This window comes from Clinocottus analis, unplaced genomic scaffold, assembly GCF_023055335.1.
Source record: "Clinocottus analis isolate CAN_PGR_092001 unplaced genomic scaffold, fCliAna1.0.p SCAF_11, whole genome shotgun sequence".
In the NCBI taxonomy this organism is placed as follows: domain Eukaryota; kingdom Metazoa; phylum Chordata; class Actinopteri; order Perciformes; family Cottidae; genus Clinocottus; species Clinocottus analis.
Window position 1 is genome coordinate 5,420,140 of NW_027175832.1, and position 20,237 is coordinate 5,440,376.

The 20,237-nt window shown below is 41.2% G+C and overlaps 2 protein-coding genes across 7 annotated transcripts in view; one reads left to right on the forward strand and one right to left on the reverse strand.

The window, feature by feature from the left end:
• The window catches only part of LOC137782179 (abl interactor 1-like), a 21,084-nt gene extending 14,314 nt beyond the window's left edge, over window positions 1–6,770 (forward strand). For 2 of the 6 annotated variants that reach the window (XM_068571340.1, XM_068571341.1), the window contains 5 exons: window positions 641–741; window positions 1,519–1,734; window positions 3,340–3,429; window positions 6,145–6,330; window positions 6,424–6,770. In XM_068571340.1, coding sequence (XP_068427441.1) covers window positions 641–741; window positions 1,519–1,734; window positions 3,340–3,429; window positions 6,145–6,330; window positions 6,424–6,599 — 769 coding nt within the window. In that variant the 3' untranslated portion in view covers window positions 6,600–6,770. The other 4 variants (XM_068571342.1, XM_068571346.1, XM_068571345.1 and 1 more) reach the window with 3 other exon arrangements.
• A 2,431-nt stretch (window positions 6,771–9,201) lies between these two features.
• On the reverse strand, window positions 9,202–19,960 carry LOC137782266 (amyloid beta A4 precursor protein-binding family B member 1-interacting protein-like). The gene is made up of 13 exons (XM_068571479.1): window positions 19,949–19,960; window positions 17,678–17,737; window positions 15,943–16,018; window positions 15,191–15,399; window positions 15,018–15,089; window positions 14,782–14,941; window positions 14,528–14,649; window positions 14,357–14,431; window positions 13,747–13,890; window positions 11,821–11,931; window positions 10,009–10,107; window positions 9,771–9,855; window positions 9,202–9,320 (listed from the first exon to the last, which is right to left on the reverse strand). The coding sequence occupies exons 2-13, from the start codon at window positions 17,735–17,737 to the stop codon at window positions 9,220–9,222; spliced, it is 1,314 nt and encodes a 437-aa protein (XP_068427580.1). The 5' UTR covers window positions 19,949–19,960; the 3' UTR covers window positions 9,202–9,219.
• Between the last annotated feature and the right edge of the window lie 277 nt (window positions 19,961–20,237).

A 20,237-nucleotide genomic window follows, 5' to 3' on the forward strand; every position in this document is an offset into this window, starting at 1 on the left:
AACATCCATCCATCTGTTTTTGTACCTACTTATCCACAACAACACAGTGTCAGTGCACCAGAGTACTTGTGCTGGTGTTTGCTAAAATGAAGTCTGCATTTCCAATTAAAATACTGTATATTTTAATATCAGTAGCTAGCTAAAGCTATTAACTGTTTCTATCCACTTGCACCAGCCTGAATATAGCTTGAAATTTAACTGTTATCTCCATTTCTTACTCATTTTATAATTTCAATTTCAAAGCAACAACAATTTATACATGTTTAGCTTTACAATCCAGCATATGAAGGCTAAAGTGTAATTATTAATTTAGTCTGAGCTTTTGAGATTTGATCACAGTTCTTCGTGCCTTCCAAACAAGCCTTGGCTGTCGTCATGTTGTTTTTCTGACACTGTGTAACTGCAAATGTGACTGTGCGCTCCCCAAATCTGTGCCCAGTATTCATGTGTGAATGTGCCAGACGGCTCACACAGCATATTCACAGAACCGTGAATGTGTTGCCACAGTGACAAGGATAATGTTATGACAGAATGACACAACATATATAACGTGAGGACATCAAACGCTGTAATGTAATTAGGTTTGTCTCGCACTTCCTCTAATGATCACCATAAAGACTCTTTCTAACTCCGTCTGCAGTGGCAGCAGTGGTGGAAGTGGCGGCAGGGAGAACAGTGGAGGCAGTGGGGTTGGTCTTCCACTGGCAGTTCCTACTCCCTCCCCTCCCAGTATGGGGCAAGGTGAGTCTCAGCGGCCATATCCTTACTGGTCATCACAGATGTTCACAGTGAGGAGTCAATGCTGGTTAAAGTAATATTATATTTGTAGGCTGTTTGTCCCTGTGTGTCACGTGTCCTCAATCAATCATCACATGCACTCAGATAGACACGCATCAGGCCAAACACAAAGCTATACAAGATAATATTATGAACAATACAAAAAAAGTCATACAAAATTAAAGTTACATTCATATAATCTGACTTAATATTTAAGATATATCTGTAAATCAGAGAACAGCATTTAGCTTTATTCAAGCCTTATCTTAGTGTTTCATCTTGTGTAAATAACCTGTGAGGAAACATTGCAGGTACAGAGTATTGTAAAGGTATAATCTATGATTAGGTTTTTCAGTTTTTTCTCTCAAACATGCAGTAAATATACACCGAAGAAACTACTTTCCAGGCAAATGTTTGCCTCTTGCTGGATGCAAAGGGGAACAATTAAGAGAAAAGGCACTGAAAGGCCAGAAGTATGAAAGTGGTTCAGAACAAGAGCGTTTTGCTTGAAAAGGTTTTTTTTAATGCACCGGTTTTCTTTTTTTCTTTGAGTTATTTATTTAGTGCAAGTAAACTGAATTGAAATGCTCTCATCCTATTATTCTTTCACACATTCTGCATGAAAATATACTGAAAATGAATGCATAGTATTACAAAAACTACTGTTAATGTCAGCAGTAAAAGTGATTTCTGGAGCTGAGGTTTTAACACTTCTCACGCCTTCTCTCTCCTCTCCTGTAGTGGTAACGTCCTCTGCCTCGGTGCCCCAGGGCCCCGGCTTGGGTCCAATACCCATGTCCCAGTTCGGCACCATCTCCCGCCAGATCTCCCGCCACCACTCTTCCACCACCTCCTCGGCCTCAATGGTGTCGGCCACGGGCACCTACCGCCGCGCACCCTCCGTCTCATCCCAGCAGCCCCACATCAACGGTGGTCCTGCCTACCCACAGAACATAGGTAACTCAGATTCAATATATTTTCATCAATCTTTTATGTGCATGAATAGTCTGCTTTACTAGATGGTTGGTGCGCAGGAATAGACTCATCTGATCTGGTGAAACGCACACATTCAGTACATTTTGGCCACTCTATGTAGAAGAGAGGACGCTTGTATTATTGAAATGTCTGTTCTTGGCAGTCTATAATTATGTGAAAGTGCTAAAAGCGATCCTCTGGGTCTAAAAGATATGCTTGGGCTAGCCCTTCCGGAAGCTAATGAAAATGAATGATGAGCCATAATTACTGAAGTCAGGGTTGTTGAAACCTTCCCACCTCACTACTGCTGTGCAAAGTGTTTCATTACCATTTGTAATTGAGTTATGACATTATCACTTTAGTCAGCTGGAGAAGGCTTCTTGTTCAGGAGAGAACGGCAGGCAGGAGGCATTTTAGGGCATATACACATAAATAGTTGCTAGACGTGGGGAAACCCAGGACATATGCATATTCTCTGTCAGAAGATATAATTTATTTTGGCAGGCATCACTCTGAGCCATTCTCTTCTAATGGCTTCTCTCCCTCAAAGGACAAGCATCTTCCTTGGCACAGATGGAGGAGGCTGTTTGTCTTGTCTGGGAGGAGAGAGACAATGATGCAGAGCTGCATCAACCAGGGTCTGTAACTGGGGCAGCGTATGATCTCTGTGATGTCTACTCATTGAAATTTAATTCAAGTGAAATATACTTTGGGATTTCTGGTGGATGTAGTAGAAGCCGTAGAGCAGAAAAAGCTCGTCGGGAGTTCATTGATCTCTTTGGCTGTAGCTGTGGATGGATGTGACACTGCGGTGAGAGCAGGGTGGAATAATAATACTGCCCAGTGAGTTTACAGATGCCTTTCCATGACTTGTGATTTATGAGTCAGACCTGGCATGCGCTTGTGTGACATCATGTCTTCATGAGTCAGGAAAGCAGCGTTTGTCTATTCATTTATCTCTTTTTTCAAAAGAAATTGCAGCAAGATGATGGCGATTATATGGATGCTAGGCTGTTCAGTGGAGAGTGAACTAAATGTAGCACTTGATCCAGCCATAGCACTCTTATTCAGCATTTAATCAGATCATATACAGATGCTGCGGCTCTCCCTGTAAATGCTTTTTTTGAGAACACACATCCCTGCCGTGCTATTCGTACCACATAGCTCCTGAGCTGCCACCTTGCCACTGTCACGTCTTTAGGTGTGTGTAGTGCTTCGCAGCTCTTTCACTGTAGCAAAAACATATTGCTAGCTACAGCCTTCCACTCTTGTTGTAAAACGGATGCTGATGAGGTAGATTTCCAGACTGAGATGAGACGAATGCCTCCTGAGCCTAGCTTGAAAAAACACAGCACAATAGAACAATGATGTGTCAAAGAGTTGCGCAGCAATGCTTCCTGCACCGTTCCGTCGCTCACAAGCTCTTTGTTTTCTTAAATTCTCTTTCTCCATTCTGTGTTTGGACTTTATCTCCTCTGTTATGTCTATTTGCTCTTCCCTTGACATTGCCTGTCTCCCTGTCCACCGCCTCCATCTCTCTCTGTCTCTCTGCTGCTTTGTCTGCCTCTCTGGGTGTTGCTCCTCCAGTGTCTGTGGCTCCTCCGCCTCCTCCTCCAATGGTCCAGCTGACCCCACAGATCCCTCTGACCGGCTTTGTTGCCAGAATGCAGGAGAGCAGTAAGTAGAAAAATCCATGTAAAACATGCACGTGCACTCAGTTAAGCAGATATACAATGTGTGAGTTCAATTAAACTCATTATATACGAGGCACACACTCACTTATGCACACACAGGCTGTGCGTTTCCAAAAATCCAATTCTTCAACCAAAAAAAAACACATTCTTATAAAGATGACTCTTCACATTCACACCCACACTCAGAGACACATTCACGGCCACACAGCTGCACAAAACACACACACACACACACATTATATACTGTAGGTGGGGCTGAACAAAAAACTAAATGTATTTAATGACCTACATAGCAAATCTGTGAACGACCTAAATTTACTCAAATCCCAATTTTCACAGAATGGACTGAAATAAATACAGATCTGTTGAATCTATCTTCATACAGATCTTCAGTCATATCAGTTGTGTTTCAGGTCTCCGTGAATGTGAGCAAACAAATACAGAGAAACATCTTTCATCAATGCTCCGAAACTGTCTCATCATCCAGACGCAGCCTCACTTGTACACTCTTCCCCGTGGCTCGCTACACTCGGCACACCTTTTCTTGCACTGTATTTGGGGTCGGTCGGGCGGGCGTGCGTGCGCGCTCCTCGACCGACTGTCTGTTGCCATGGTGATGGACCACGAAAAGCTCGCATCCCCGTTCTTTCTGTCCACCGAGAAGAGAAAATGTGACCTGATGCTTTGTCCCGATTCACCATCCGCCTGTCTGTGTTTGTCTGGTCAAACGAGATGCAGACCACTGGAAAATAAATGGAATATGTCTTCAACCAGTAACTAGCACATTTATATCAAGGATTGTGAACCTACAGCCATTAAGCGTTTGCCTTTTATTCTTGTAAACAGAGGCACATAGGAAGTGAAGCTTGTCACTGTTTCTGACAGAAATGGGGATTGATATGTAAATAGAAGAAGCTGTGGCGAGTTAGTATGACCAGCGATAGGCCGGACTAAGCAGACAAAGAGGGCCTCTCATGTTTTAACAAGTAATCTCCCGTGAAAGAATATCGAAACAACGAGCCGTGAAATGCTGATCTCATATATAACCACTTTAACACATGACTTTAAAATGTTTTTAATAGTTTCTGTCTGCCTAAATTGTAATTTACTATTGATATAGTTTTTTAGTCAGATTCAGTCCCAACTACATAGCATGCTGAGACTAAATTGAACGTATGTTCAGACCTGAAAGGGGCAATAGACTGGACTAATAAAAGACAGCTTTTGTTATATCGTGAAGCATTTCCAGCTCTTAATGCTTAAAAAGGGGTTAGTCAGTTGTTTGACCAGTGGAGAAAAGGGTATGGAAGCAGTTCTCTGGTTCCATATGCAGTTTGTTTAATTCAAGCGCAGGCTTATGAATTAGTTACACAAGGAGGTTTTTCTTTCATCTCTGGACTTGAATGTGTTTAACAGACTGTAGCACTAGTGGAAGAGTGTCAGGACCTTGTGTGATTTATTTATTGAGCCAGTAAAACACATATCCAGCCCGTGGACCACCTTGTACTTGTATATGCAGAAGGAGATGGCGGATTCTTTTTTCTGCTGAATCTTTAGCCTTCAGACACTAAAGCACACTGACTGTATGAGTAAATACACAAAACCGACTCAAGGTGATATTCAAGGGGCATGCTTTTAATGCCACTGCTCTTTTCTTTGGGAAAAAACTAAAATACAAACCCTACTACTTTGTGAATGGAGAGGGAACCACAGTAAAAGTGAATATGAGAGGCTGAACATACTTTCAAGTGCTACATTACAAATACACTCAATATTTACCCAGCAGTAGCAGCAGCAGCAGTAGTAGTAGTAGTAGTAGTCGCAGTAGTAGTAGCAGCAGCAACAGTAGCAGCAGTAGTAGTAGTAGTAGCAGCAGCAGCAGTAGCAGCAACAGCAGTAGTAGTAGTATAGTGGCAGCAGCAGCAGTAGTAGTAGTGGCAGCAGCAGTAGTAGCAGCAGCAGCAGCAGTAAGGCAAGGCAAGTTTATTTGTATAGCACATTTCAACAAAAGGGGATTCAAAGTGCTTCACATAAAACCATTAAAAGCACATTTAAAAACAGCTAAGAAGTAGTAGTAGTAGTAGTAGTAGTAGTAGTAGTAGTAGTAGTAGTAGTAGCAGCAGCAGCATCAGTAGTAGTAGCAGCAGCAGCAGCATCAGTAGTAGTGGCAGCGACAGCAGCAGCTCAAGAGCATACTGCCATACTAAAGAGCAGAAATGACCCAAAGCTGCCCTCTAGTGGACATTTTAATACATGAGTCCCCACAGTAAAAGGTTTCATAAAGATTTTTTGTTAGTCTTCATAATAGTTGTCAATATGGGAAAAAATATTTGAGAATATATATGTAAGTTTTAAAGTCTCGAAAATAGTTCTTGCAGTCCCATTGTCCCTCTTCACGGTGACATGTGTTGTTGCAAAAAATAGTTATAGGATAAAATTCTTGTTCCTGATTGCTTTGCCATGCTGCACCCAGAATACACCCAAATCCGCCCAAAAATTAAATAGAATGAATGAAAGAGGTCGTCAAAAAAAAATTACATTTGAAATGGAAATTGAACACAAATTGCTGCGAGAGACACGTTTTGAAATTGTCTGCCGTGACGATGACGTCAGGAAAGCAAACGCGCTATCTGGGCACTTCTTCTCACATGATTTTCTTCTCTCTGACCCTCCATCGCCTCCACTGTCTCTCTTTCAGTAACAGACAGCCCCGCCCCGCCTCCTCCACCTCCCCCAGAGGACATGGGTGTGTTTGAGGAGCGCTCTCCTCCTCCTCCCCCCCCACCTGTGGACTACGAGGAAGAGGAAGCCGCGGTGGTTCATTACAGCGATCCCTACGCTGACGGAGACCCACACTGGGCCCCCAAGGTTTATTTAGAGAAAGGTGAGTCACAGCGTTCCACTTTAAACAACACGCGACTTAATGTTCGTTTACATTTTTGACTTTTGTTGATTTTAATTTTAATTTCCCCCCCAGTTGTGGCCATCTATGACTACTGCCAGGACAAGGAGGACGAGCTGTCCTTCATGGAAGGAGCCATCATTTACATAATCAAGAAAAACGATGACGGCTGGTATGAAGGCGTCGCCAACGGCGTCACTGGACTCTTCCCAGGAAACTACGTCGAGTCGATCATGCACTATGCTGACTAGAAACTAAACAAAAACACACCTAAAAATGGCAATGCCGTTTTGAGGTAAAACCGTGAGGATGTACAGATGTTTGCAGTCAATGAAGTGCCATGGTGGATTTTCAAATGCTTTTCTTTTTGGAGGGGGCTTGTGCTTGCACAGTTTTGTTATGCTCCCCAAAAAAAACAAAAACGTGTCGCACAAAGAAGGAGGGTGCTGAAGCTTTGGACTGGGGTCTGTTAGTTTACACTGTGGACAAAAGGGAGAAGATAAAGGCCTTTTCGCTACTGCTGTTACAATTGTAGGTCAGTAGCACTTTTCAAGCGTCTTATTTTGCCTCGCAAAACATGACCGAGTAATTTCAAGCAATGCCAAGTAGATTTAGATTTAGTGATTTAGTGTATATGCAACCAGTATTTCAGACCCAGACCGTGAAGTATCGCTAGGATTTCCTGAATAGATGAGGCGGTGTAGCAGTTGTTAGATCAAATGCTGCGCATACACTCCTCCCCCTTTATTTGCACTGTAGACCAGCAGACCAACCGTTCCCTCCTTTCAAAAACATCCCTCATACCGTACAAAAAAAAACAAAAAAACATCCCGCAAAGGACAAACAGACATCAACAAGTGCATTAGGACACGACTGAATGTTTGATGCCGTCGATGTCCAAATCACAAGATGTTAAAGAGGGAACAAAAGCAACCTTGAGTTGTGTATTTACTATGCTCTGTGTATGTGGGGCTGCCGTCAAAAAGGGTGAACTGAGTGTATAGAATGCATTACGAAAAAAAGACAACCGACTCTTCTTTCTGTTCTCTTGTATATAAACTGTAACGTGAGAAGCTGCAAGTACAGTACATTTGTCAGATAGTGTGTTTCACCTGTGAGTTTCCATCAGCGTCAGTGGAGGCAATGCCAAGATTGGATGTTGTTTTCAATTGAATTGTTTATTTTTTACTTGAATATTCCTTTTATTCATCACTCACAGTGCCATTTTAACTTTATCGGCGCAAGCTGGCCGTGTATAAACATTTATTTTTCTATGTTCAGTCACCACTATATCATTTTTGATCATTGTCACTGTATTCGGTGATGCTGTCCAGCTACTGTAGCAGAGATTGCTTCAAAATGAGAAGCAGAGGAAGGACTAACTGGTGTTTTTTAATGTTGTTTTCCATTGTGTTGGAATAGCTGCACTGACTAGTGATCAACAACTGTGATGACGTAATGATTTCCTTCATTGCTTTGGTTTTTATCCAGAAATATCAACTAACCTTTACACTTGTCCATTCTGTCAGTGGCGTGGTGCTTCACATTGGTGCTCAATAACCATCATCACCAACCCAAACAACCTCAAACCAAGACTTCTCTAAATCCTGTAGAAGTGTAAAAAGGGGATTTAAGTCTCATTGCTTCATTCCAGAGGATGAACATTTATCAGATTTGATTGTAATCGTCTTCAATCACCTCTGCATTTCAGTGAATGTAGGCAACCCATCAGTAATGTGCTACAGCTACATCCTGTCTGCTACTTACAGTCTGTTTTTGTCGATCTACACACTGATACAAGTCTGTGCTACTTCCGAATGACTGCTAGCAGCAGTGATGGAATGCTTTGCAATCCCGAGGTCTTAAAAAAAGTGCCGATATGGAGACTTCTGTTCTGCTACTTTTTTTTGCAAAATAAGATGCCTCTTGAAAAGTGATTGTTGGTTCAAGTAAAACCCGCTGTCCAATATCATTGAAGCTAATGTTTATCTCAGAATTAATGTTTTTTAAACATCCACATAAACGTAAATCATAATACACTTTGGGAACAACAGGCTTTGAACACAAACTTTTTATTTTGAAATGGATACAGACTTCCTTATGTTGTGAGGAGATTATTATCCAGAGGTAACATTTTCAGGTTTCCAATGACTCAAATTAACAGTATTCATTCAGCTCTATATCTAAACATCGTTACAGTGAGTGATTCGCCACGACATCCCATTCTTGATTGTATTTTTTCCATCATGAGGTAATTTTTTGTGAGAAAACTTTTTTCTACCTAATGTATTTCTAGCTTTGCATTCAACTTGTTTTTGTGTCGGATACTGCTGAGGAACGTCCGCGAGCAGTTTGTATGTAAAGGATTAATTTATACTTTTTTCATAGAGAAATCATGAGACAACCACTGATGACTTTGTAATGTTTACCACTTAACGTCTCGCATTTCAGGGCATCACAGGTCAAGGCGCCTTTCTTTGATGTGTGTTTTCTTAATGATGAAACGTGGGTGGGGGGGGGAAAAAAAATAAATCAGTAACTTAAAAGTTCATGAGAACAGAAACCAATATTTGTCTTCTCCTCTCAGTTTGTAAATATTATGTGTTCATTGAAATTTATGTACAGTCTTTTTTTAATAAACAGCCCATTGAAACAATGAACACGAGTGTGTGATGTGTGTGTCGTAAAGCTGAATGAAAGTATACGTTGCATTTGTTTTAAATATTAGCATCCATTTGGAAATACATAAAGGTTTTTAATGTGGCATCATATTCATGTAATGCTACTGCTAAGGGTATATTACTGAAAACATATTGGCACATAGGGAGGCTAAACGGGCTTAATCCAGGCTGAAGGAGGGGAGGATGTGTCTCAATCGTGTGTGAGTCTAAGAGGAGGAGGAGGAGGGATGAAGTCAGGTGGTGGCTCGTGTGGATAGTCCTCAGCATGTGTGGTTTTGGGTGGAGCTGCATCTGTCTGTGGGCTGTTGCCTCTGTCTGGAAAGACAAATTACAATGAAATCCAGATTTGTAGCTGTAATATTCCTATATATTATTTGGTTTAAAATTCCTGCTTTCCTCCAGTTTTCTCCATTATTTTTCAAAAGCAGTTGTATTGTGACCTTGTATATACCATACATGCACATGTTTGACTTTTAGGTTGCGTTCTGTTTTGGAAGGAAAAGTCAAATTTAAAAATGCACTTTAACTACATACATTTTTTTTATGACTAACACATGGAGGCTTGCTATTGGCTGAGTTAGTGCTTGAGCAAGGGAATCCTAGTGATCTTCGTCCTTTTTTTCCAACACTTAGGAGTCACTGCAGTCTGCACTTACTACAACTTTGAGAAACGTTACCTTGAGTGTCTTAATGCAAAGCTTCTAAGAGATTACAGCAGCTTCTGTTGTAAAGTGCACTCACCTTTGTGTGCAGCAGAGGGAAGAGGTTGCGAGCTGCAGACTCTCTTCATTGCAGCCTGGTAGTTTTTATACAGAACAGTCCCATACTGAACACATAGACAGAGGACACACACTTTGAGATGAAATGTCTATATTTGCCATTTCTGTCCTTTTAAATTTACAAAAATAAAGCTGAATTGCAAATGTATTTCTCACTGAACTGCTCACAATAAAGTGTTACTGACAATGATGAATCTGACCTTGGCTATTCTGATGGAGTTCACCCAAAGCAACAGTGTGTGTTCGTCGTCGCAGCACAGGAACTTGACGTAGTGCGACTCTTTCTGGATGCAGGGATGCTGGGGAAAGAGAACAGTGAGCGGTAAACGGCAATCCCCTTTATTTTAGTATTCAACTTCCATAAAGTTAGGGGACTTGAGAGAGGCATATGTATACATATAAATTTATATATAATAATAAAAAATACAATGGTCAAAACTGATGCATCTCTGCTGCCAGTTTGTGTCTGTGTACTACACGTACGAGTCAGCAGAGGGCAGCTGACACCAAGCTGCTGCTGTGCAACCTCACTCATACCTGATATAACTGTTAAAATTGGACCAAAAACAGATTTCCACTGGGAATGTGGCAATTGATTAGTTTAATTGAATCTAAAATAGAAATCCTAGATGTGACTATTTGTTTTGTTAGATAAAGAAAAAAAACAGCACAGCTATTACAAACACTATATTCACGTGTTGCTTTGTCAAGTTTCACAGAGTTGAAAAGCAATTCTCTGAAATATCAACGAGCTGCCAAAAATACACAACGCACTCACAAGTCAATTAGTTGAGGTTTGTTGGTTCGTCTTCAGTCATCTCACTTCCCCTTAACATGACAAAGCTGTCATTGCCAGCAATACTTTTTGTGTCACCTGACACCTTGCCCTTTATCTGCTGCTGCGTAGGAGTGCAGTTGTGTAACGTCGTCCTCTCGTTATCTTCAGCCTTCCTCTCTCTCGACGCTCACGTTTGATGTAACCAAAGTATTGTAGTACAGAAAGCGCCACAGTAAAAATGGTGTAATTTAACAGTGCTCACAGTCACGGTGCTGGCGGTTTTGTCATAGTTTTTTTCCCCGTTTCATGTAAAACTTCCCTTCTCATGCGTCATGTTTGGTTTGACTTCCTGTCTTCCTGTGAGTTTTCCCGCCTTCCTGATTGTCTGCTCTGTCCTGACGAGCTTCACCTGTCCCTCAGTCGGCCTGCACTCAACACACCTGTTCTCACTTCCCTCGTTAGTCCGTCTCTATTCATACCGCCTCAGTTCCTGAGCTCCTCCTCGGTTTGTCGTTGCTGCTGTCTACAGTTTGTTACCAGTCAACTGTTTGCTTGTTACCTGCTGGACACACTGTCTACTGCGTAGACTCTTGTCAACTGGGAGATCAATTAAAATATTAAAGTCAGCCCACCGTCTCCTCAGTGTTCTGCCTTTGGGGCCGATCAATGTTCAAGATTTCACTGCAGCATGGAACAACAACACCACACACGCACAGACACACAAGCACACACACACTACCAGCAGCACATGTTGTGCCCCTGTCCTACTTTTTGCTTAAATTAAACATTGGGTTAACTAATAAAATGCCACAAGGACTGCAAAGTCTGTATTGACCACCAACATGTTAAACTCTGCTAAACCTCTCCCCGACTGGCTGCTTCTATCCTCCATCCCATGTTCTCTCTCCTTTCTCCAATGCTTTGTTAATCTAAACGGCATGAGCCTCCAAGTGTAGTGTTGTCACACTGTAAAAGGCCTGTGCCCAACACAGCTTTATTTTGTTTAAAACAACACATGGGTAGGGTTTTTAAGAAGGGATAAAGAAAGAAAATAGCAGTCAGAAATAGCTGCTGCTTGTTATTTATAGCTTCAGATGTCAGCCAGCGTTAGTTTTTCTGTCAAACAAGGACCACTTTTATCCCCAAGGACAAAGATTACAAATGATCCTCCCGTTAACTGACACAAATGTTCTCCGTAATGCCATTACCTCATTCAACTTTAGTTTGAGCTTACCTTCAGTATGAAGCAGAAGTTGGTGGGAGCTCTGTATTTCTGTTTGTAGTTGTTGGTGGTGTGGATGTTGACTTTTTCAAAATGAACAAAGCAGACGAGATCACTGGTAGCCTGTCAGGCAGAGAACAAAGTAAATCATCACACTGACTGGTAGAAATCTTACTATGTGGATAATATGTTACACTATTTATAGTTAAAGTAGTATCCAGGTGTTTCTATCATAAGGTAGTCTCTGGTTATCCTGTAAATGTGACGTTCACAGCAATTTTTTACAAAAATGTAAACATGCGAATTATACTATTTTTAAAATTAAAAAAAATGTTAATCCGGAATAGTTCTACAGTAATATTTAAAATGTAGCATTCATTAAAGTGGTCTAAATGCAGTTTTACTGTATTGTCATCATTTTGTGTAGATTAAATCCATGTTCTCATTGTAAAACATTTCAGAGAAAACAGTTCAGTGTAAGGCATTCGCCTTCATTTGACATATAAAGAAAGTCCACATTGAAGCTCCATGTCAAAGGAAGTATTTTGTTTTTCTTTCTTAAGCGTTTCAACATTTCTTCCATTTTTGATTTGAAACATCCTGTTCGCATGAAACCACACTGACAGCGGTGCTGTGGCTTTCTGGAAACTACACAGAGAAGCTTCCTGGAAGTGGAAGTGACCCTAAGAGGATGACTGTTGTTCTGACTTCTCTTTTTGAAGCTCCCTCAGGTTTCCTTACTTGATCTCATGCCTCGGTCCACTTTTCTTCTTCCATCTCTTACCTCATCTCTAACTCAGCCTGGTTGAGGATCACAGCCCCATTATTATCTCTACTTCATTTATGATAATAGCTATTGGGTTTTTTTTGTGGGTTTTTAGTATCTGCTTTGGCATTTTCTATTTCCCCTGCCTATTAAACTATCCTTTCTAGATCTTCTTCTGCTTCGTTCTTGTGTCCTGACCTCAGAAGATTCCTGCAGCTCTCTGGTTGCGATTTGCACATCTGTTTCGCACAGTTTGCCCTCCATCTATTTGTTCCTCTTGGATGATTTTTTTTAGAGTTTGTCTGCCTGGGTGGTGTTTTTCCTCTCTGTCTCAGTGACAGAACGACTAGCTGCTCTTTAACAGTGCCGAGGCCTCAATTCACACTGTCCATCTTCATTTCTCTGTCGCCTCTCTATTGCCTTTTTCCCTCTGCTTGGGCGCTCAGATGTATTTAAGCCATCATGGACTTCACAGAGGGAACAACATCTCTTGCCTCTCTGTAGAAGTACTGCGACCACACTTAACGCCAAACACGTTTTTTTTCCAGTTGTTAAGTTGCACCGAAGCATTTTAAAAAGCACTTTGTCACATGAGTTATAGAATATCAATACCACACTTATGTCTGCACGGCCAATATGTAGCTAGAGTTAGCAACTGGTTAGCTTGACACAAAGACTGTAAACAGGGGGAATAAATAGGTTTTATGTATCTGTTAGTTTAGCTTATGTTAGCTAAGCATGGAGAAACAACTAGCTTTGTGTAAAACCACAACTTCTTTTTAAGGAATAAACAAACAATTATAACCTGTGACTTTTCTTTTTTAACCTTTGGACAAAGCCTTTTTGCTAAAACAAGTTACTCGACTGCTAGCTGTGGACCGTGAGGCATTTCCCAAGATGTCAAACTATTTCTTAAATCTATCTAAGAATAGTAAGAAAGTGAGTACAATGCAAATAAAGTGTTTAACCTTTTTTTCTGTTCTGGCTTGTACCAAAAATCATGAAACATGGCATAGCTGAATATTTACCTGTTTCACTTTTATGACAATGATCTCGAGGCTTTGTGTCGAGAGGTGATTTCAACACGCACGTTGCTAAATTGCTCAATGGAATCTCCCGCATGTTGGCTTGATTATGTTTTTCATAATAAAAAGGTATGTGATCTGCCATACCTTTGTCTTTCCCTTTGGAGCATAGTAAATGCCCGAGGCCCTGAGCACAAAGTGGAGAGGTTTCCAAAGCTTTTTCCCATCTTCCTTTAGGTACAGCATGCCCTCAAGATCAGGAACAATCAGAGCAGAACCTCCAAAATGTTCCTGCAGAGTGAAAAATTACATGCAAAACTTCCACCTTGTTAGTTATTTAAACTTTTTAGTTATTCAAACAACATAACAGAGTCTATTGATTGTGGTTTCTGAGTAGTTTGCAGGGTCTACAAGGTAAAAAGTGAGTTTCATTCTGGTTCGGCTGTATGAAGCTTTTTGCCAGCCATGATGTTACATTCTCAATGCAGTTCAGGAGTTAAAAACAAGATTGCGAGTGTCAGCAGGAGGTACAGCTGGGTCTCGTCTGCCTCCCAATAGTAAGGAATATTATGTTTACCAGAAAATGTAGGGGAAGTAAAATGGGGCATAATATGGCCTTGTGGCACGTCACAGCAGATGGGTGTAGAGGACATGTGATCAAAACTGCTCAAAAGTTTTTATAAATTTCGACTATCTTCAATTTGTGAAATGACACAGCAATTTAATTCCAGTCACACAATATGGTAATGTGACTGACCTTGAGTAAGACCTGTTTGGCTTGCTCGTTAATCGCACTCAAACATGCTTTCTTCTTTTTCCACAAGTAAAATACCTATAGTTTTATACAGAGTGGGAAAAGCATAGTTCAGTTTACCGACCAAGTATTAAACTGCAATAAATCTTTGGAAAGAAGACAACTGGTACTTGCCTGAGGGTCAGTGAACATCAAATACTTCTGAGGTCTTGAAACAAAGTAGATTTTGTTTTCACTGAGGCGAGTCCATGCAGACAGGGGCTCCACTAAGTGCTCATGGTCCTCAAATCCTCTTTCTGAAACGATGAGAAAACACGTGGGCTCAAAACAGGGTCTGATGCATGTGTGAATGAATTTTCTTTGGCATGTGCTTTATTGTCTGCATGTGGTCCGAGTGCGTGTGCACAGCATATACGTGTTCATCTCACCGCTCTGCAGCTCAGGGTTAGTCTCACACAGGCTCCAGTCGATGCTGCAGTCACAGTGTGTCTTCTCAAACAGCTTATCCAAAACCTCTCGGACCGTCTGTCTGTCATCCACCATCAGCGTCTTGGAGCTGCCGTCTCTCATCAGCACCTTGACTATCAACTGGGAGAGGCAGCAAGCTGTGTTTATCTGTAGGACTGCTTAGTTAAGAACGACACACACAAAGCTGCTGACTTACCTTCCTAACTTTGGCTTCTTTCAGCTTCTCCAGAGCCAGTTTGATTTTCTCTGCTTTTGTCCGGGGTTCGCTCTGGAAGAAGAAGAAGAAGAAGAAGAAGACGTGATCAGTTGGTATTTATTATCACATTACAACTATTTTTTTTGTATGTTCAGTGACATATTCTCGTTGACCATGGGCAGCCTTTCAGGTGATTCAGCAGAGTCCGATGGTGGAGGACACGCGGCTGCTGGCTCAGGTTGCCGAGACATTGCTGAAGCTGCTGCACAGCTGCTGGCCTGTTGACCTGCGGGGAGTCGCCCATCTGAGGTGGTGGTGGATTTTGATCCGAGGTCAGCCATCAGAGCATCCAGATCGTGGTCTTCCAGTTCATTAAGGGACTCTGTATGGAGATCAGGGCACATGTGTGGCTCGACATGTTAGAGAAGGGGCCTTATAAATCCAGATTTAATCCCTCAACATCACACTGATGACAAGATCCTCAGAGGCAGACTAGCTGAGTCCCCGTTTCCAGCCTTTATGCTAAGCTACGCTAACTGTCTCCTTCACAGCCTCACATTAAACGTAGAGACATGAGAGAGGGGGTAACAATCTTCTCATCTAACTCTTGGAAAGAAAGGAAAGTTGATTATTTTAAAAGTTTTTTAAATCCCAACAACATTCGGGTATTTTCCGGACTCATACGTCATTTCGGTCTCCAGAGGTTGGTGTGACCTTCTGGCGTAAGAACAGTAAAAACAGTCACTCCCCATCTCTCAAAATCTCTTGACGGAGTGCCTCACATCTCCCCCACCTCTACATCACACTTTCAGCCAGGGCAGTGTGACTCTTAGCTGTGTAACATTGCTGAACTGGAGATTGTAGCTTTATTTACTATTCTTGCTTTGGACGAGAACATCCTTATCCGAACAAGCACTTACGGTACCATTTAGGTCTGTGAAGCCAACGGAGAAGCTGCTGTCTGTCTGTAAGTCAGGGTCCACTTCTGCAGGCAATAAACTCTGCAACGAAGCAATGAGATGGTCAATTTACAACCGCTCACATCACTCAGAAAAGACAGTTGTATTTTGTGAACATTTGTATTTAATTCCAGTGGTTGGTTTTAATACATTTTACATAGAGGTTATGTGGGATACACTTGACGTTGAACTGTTTGAATATGTGACATGATGTTATTTATCAGTGATTGTTTATTATGCTCTTTTTTAAGCTGTTCCTTTAATGGAGGATATACTGCACTCAGCTGTATAGACAATACATCATACACCAGTCCATGAAGGAATACAGATTTTTCTAAACTGTGATGTTGATCATGCTGAAGCTTCTGCTTAAATAACACCTCGAAAGTCCTTAAAGTCACCGGTAAGAAAGAAACTCCTTTTTGTCTTCTGGCTCCAAGGCAGTAAAGCAGAGAATGAACCCAATCAAGGTGATGAGTGGAATCACTTAAAACCTTTTGTTTCTCAGACTCTGAGAGGATCCATGCTTTAATCAAAATGTTTTTCCTGCTAACTCTGTTGATAGTCTGCGGAGTGTTGTTTGTCGCTGATGGCTTTCCAAGAGGATGCATGCCAAAGTGACACATAGAGGCTTTTTCGAGTATGGCTGATGTAATTCAAGATTCAAGATGTTTTTTACTGGCGTATGCACAGATTAACAGACAGTTATTCTATACAATGAAAAGCTTATTTTGCTCGGTCCTCTTAACACAGAGTATCATGTAATGTTCCAGACTGATCCCGTTCTCGGGGCCGCACTCATTTAGCTTGCATAAAAGAGATTTGAAATGGACAATATCGAATTGCGCCGCAGGGTTGCATCAGTTAGAAGAGTGTAATGTTTTTCTTGGCGAGTCGCAGATAGATGATGAGCAGCTTATGTGTGCTTAAGGGAATCTGGAACGATCGCCTACGGTCCCATCCAGATGTGATGACTTCACTTCTCAGCGTCGCCTCACAATTCTCTGTCTGATGCTTCAGTTTCAAAACAAAGACTGCCATGCGTTATCAGATAATGTCCAGATTATGGTGGTAAACATTGAGGGATCTTTCTGATTCCCTTCTCGTAACATGTCCCTGCTTCAAGAGCACTCGTGGGAACCGTTGGCGAAAGTGTAATCTCAACTCTCTTGATCATGTTTTGAGAAAAAATGTGACCCAAGATGTTTGATATCCCACTGTTGTTTCTCACAATTCCAGGTGGATTTCACTAATGCATTATGGGACGTGTTGTACAAAAAGCACGGCAGTTCGGGTCAGATGGTCCACCGGTTTGGCCCAGGTTGAAATATCTCAACTACTGTTTGATGATTGGATAGCGATGACATTTCTTGGAGACATTCATGGTTCTCAGAGGATGAATCACCATGACTCGGATGATTCCTTGACTCTTCTAGCACCACCACAAGGTATCTTGTAAAGACATTAATCAGGATCAACTGGATTGGTTTTTTTTGACCACTTTACTTTTCAAAGCGCCATCATCAGGTTTCTGATGATATACCCACAAAACAAACCTACAAATGCATTTGTAGGACCTTTAAAAGTCTTTTATTTTTACCTACAAAACAAAGACATTCCAACCGGCCTCACTTGTACGTTATACTTTGTCTCAATTAACAATTGGCAGCTAGCCCACACAGCAGCTGCTGTACGACTCACCTGAGAGAGATGATTTATCTCTCCAAGCAGGTCACAGAACATGGCGTCTATGTCGTCCATCTAAGAATGGAACAGCGAGACATTTTAGATTGTAGCTGCAGTACAGGGATTAAACACAGTGCAGGAAGTGACCAAAGCAGTAGCATCAGGAACTGAGAAACGTTGCATAATTTCAGTTCAGTTTAAAATCAGTTTCTACCGGCACCATCTGTTGAGTAGTTTGTCATACAGCAAGCAGACAACGTTATAAAATAAACTCTATTGAAAGGCCTACATAAAGTCACCAAGTCCTGCATAACAACATTTTTGTGGTATGGAGATAACAAACATTCTTGGAAAACATGCGTGGCCATGCATATATACAGTTTGGATGTGTCTGTCACAGTTGTAAAAACAGATAAACAATATACAAAAAGAGAGATCACTGTATGAAGAAAAAAAACAGAAAGAATGCTGAAAGTTACAAACACTGATCTGCAATGTCGTTGCTATTTCAGAGTGTGTGGCAGGTCCTAATAGTTTCCATGTTGTTCTGTCGCACACGTTGTTTTCATTACCAGTAAACCAATGACCGTCATCTTCAGTAAATTGTGGAGCGAGGTGGTTGGAGAATACAGAGATAAGTTCCCCGAACTCTGTTACGTGTGTCACAGGTGGAGAAAGCAAACACGCCTCACTGGAGTATCTAAAACCTCTAATCTGCTTCATTTGGCTCCACATTACACAAACTGCTTCATTGGTTATTTCTCTCATGTTGCCGAAAGACAGCATGTGAAATGTGAGGTGATGGCAACATATCTTAACATGGTGACTACGCATTTTAGATTTGTCAGCGAACAATGACAGATACATTTAGCACATTTGAAATTCTGTAAATGAAATGTCCCTATTCACGAATAATCTGTGATGGCTCAAACCAAGAAACATCCCATTCTTTGCATTAATATTGATCTTTTTTGGGGAAAAAACGGCTTCACTGAAATCAAAAATTTGTATCATAAAAAACTTGATGCAAGTCTGGGTCAAGGCGGTACCTTGCAGGGTCAATAATACATCTTGCATGTGGAGCGGCTTGAAAAGCAAACTGAAGAAAGAACTTTGTGCATCTCTGCTGTGTGTGGTTACCGACAATAATAATACATTGTAAAGTGGCAGCAGCTTGTTTAGAACCAAGGATCAGTACACTTACACTGGAAACAACAAATGTAGAGGCAGTATTGATGTTAAGATTTACATCGAGCAAGCAGTGCCGCCTGTGTCTCTTCACGACGCTGCGACCACACTGAAGCATTATAGTCTGACGTGCTGGACTCCACACACACACACACACACACACACACACACACACACACACACACACATATATATATAAATGTCTACACATGCAGCCTAATGTGCATAGCGAAACACATATACAGTCCTTCCTGTGCTGTTCAGTCTCATTCTGTGTTTATGCTGAACAGTAAACAGACCATCCATTAAGCTGTAATGAAGTGGAGGGGGAAGCGGAGAGGATGGGACGAAGTATTACTTCCACGTGAAAGCGAATTTTGTTGATCGAGAAAGCAAACTTCACCTTTGGAACTTCTCAGGACTTCTGCCTCACATGTGTGAAAGTCCTAACTTCTGTTTCTGGCACTTCTTTATTATACATATAGGTATGTCTATTCAATGGTACTTGTCAGTGATCCCTGGCATGTGCTCAGCAACGCTTGCATTACAAAACCACCATTTGTGTATGTGTGCCATGCTCTCATCAGGCATCGGGCAGATCGTCTCCCACCGTGGTCCCACACGTTGACCAAACAAGGACACAGTCAGACAGGCGGACTGGCCAAAAAGACAAAAAGCGATTTATTGAGACTTTAGAATCAGAAAGCATTGCCTGTAAACCACCATGTTTTTTCTTCTCTTGCGGTCGAGAGCTTCTTACTGTTTTGTAATTACTTGCACATCCATCCACTGGCGGCTGTGAGAGGACATGTGTTTGTCCTAAGCTAAGCTGATGTGGCTGCTCAAGTATTTAACTCTTAAAGGATGTATATATATATATATATATATATATATATATATATCATCAACATAGTATGTCTCATCAACATACTCATAGTATTTATATTATATATTATATATATTTTATATATATATATATATATATATATATATATATATACAATATATACATTGATTTATTATACAGTTGCAATAATTCATATCTATCTTTCATAAACGTCCTTTAAAAAAACATTCACTATCATTTAAAGTTCTTACCTTCTCTGTCTCTTTCACACATGGGAGCATCATCGAGTGTGTGAGTGCTAAATCGCTCAGAGGTCAGTCTATAAGAAACCACTTCATCATGTGACTTTGCCTCCAGTGCTTCTGTGATATTAGCTGAACTTCCTGTAGTATCAGGAAGTAGATTTATAATGAAGCAGAGTGAGGTTTACTTTTCTATTTATGTTGAGGCACTGTACCACTGAGCGCGATGCCTCTTCTCTTCATTTCTTTATTTTACCTGACTATATAGAGCATAAATGATTAACATCTCTGCACTCTT

Coding starts and splice junctions, on each gene's coding strand:
- LOC137782266 (XM_068571479.1), bottom strand. CDS start 17,737: ATGGACGACATAGACGCCATGTTCTGTGACCTGCTTGGAGAGATAAAT. Junction 13,891..14,356: donor CCAAACAGGTCTTACTCAAG/GTCAGTCACATT, acceptor TTCACTCTGCAG/GAACATTTTGGAGGTTCTGC. Junction 10,108..11,820: donor ACTTCTGCTTCATACTGAAG/GTAAGCTCAAAC, acceptor CTCTTTCCCCAG/CATCCCTGCATCCAGAAAGA.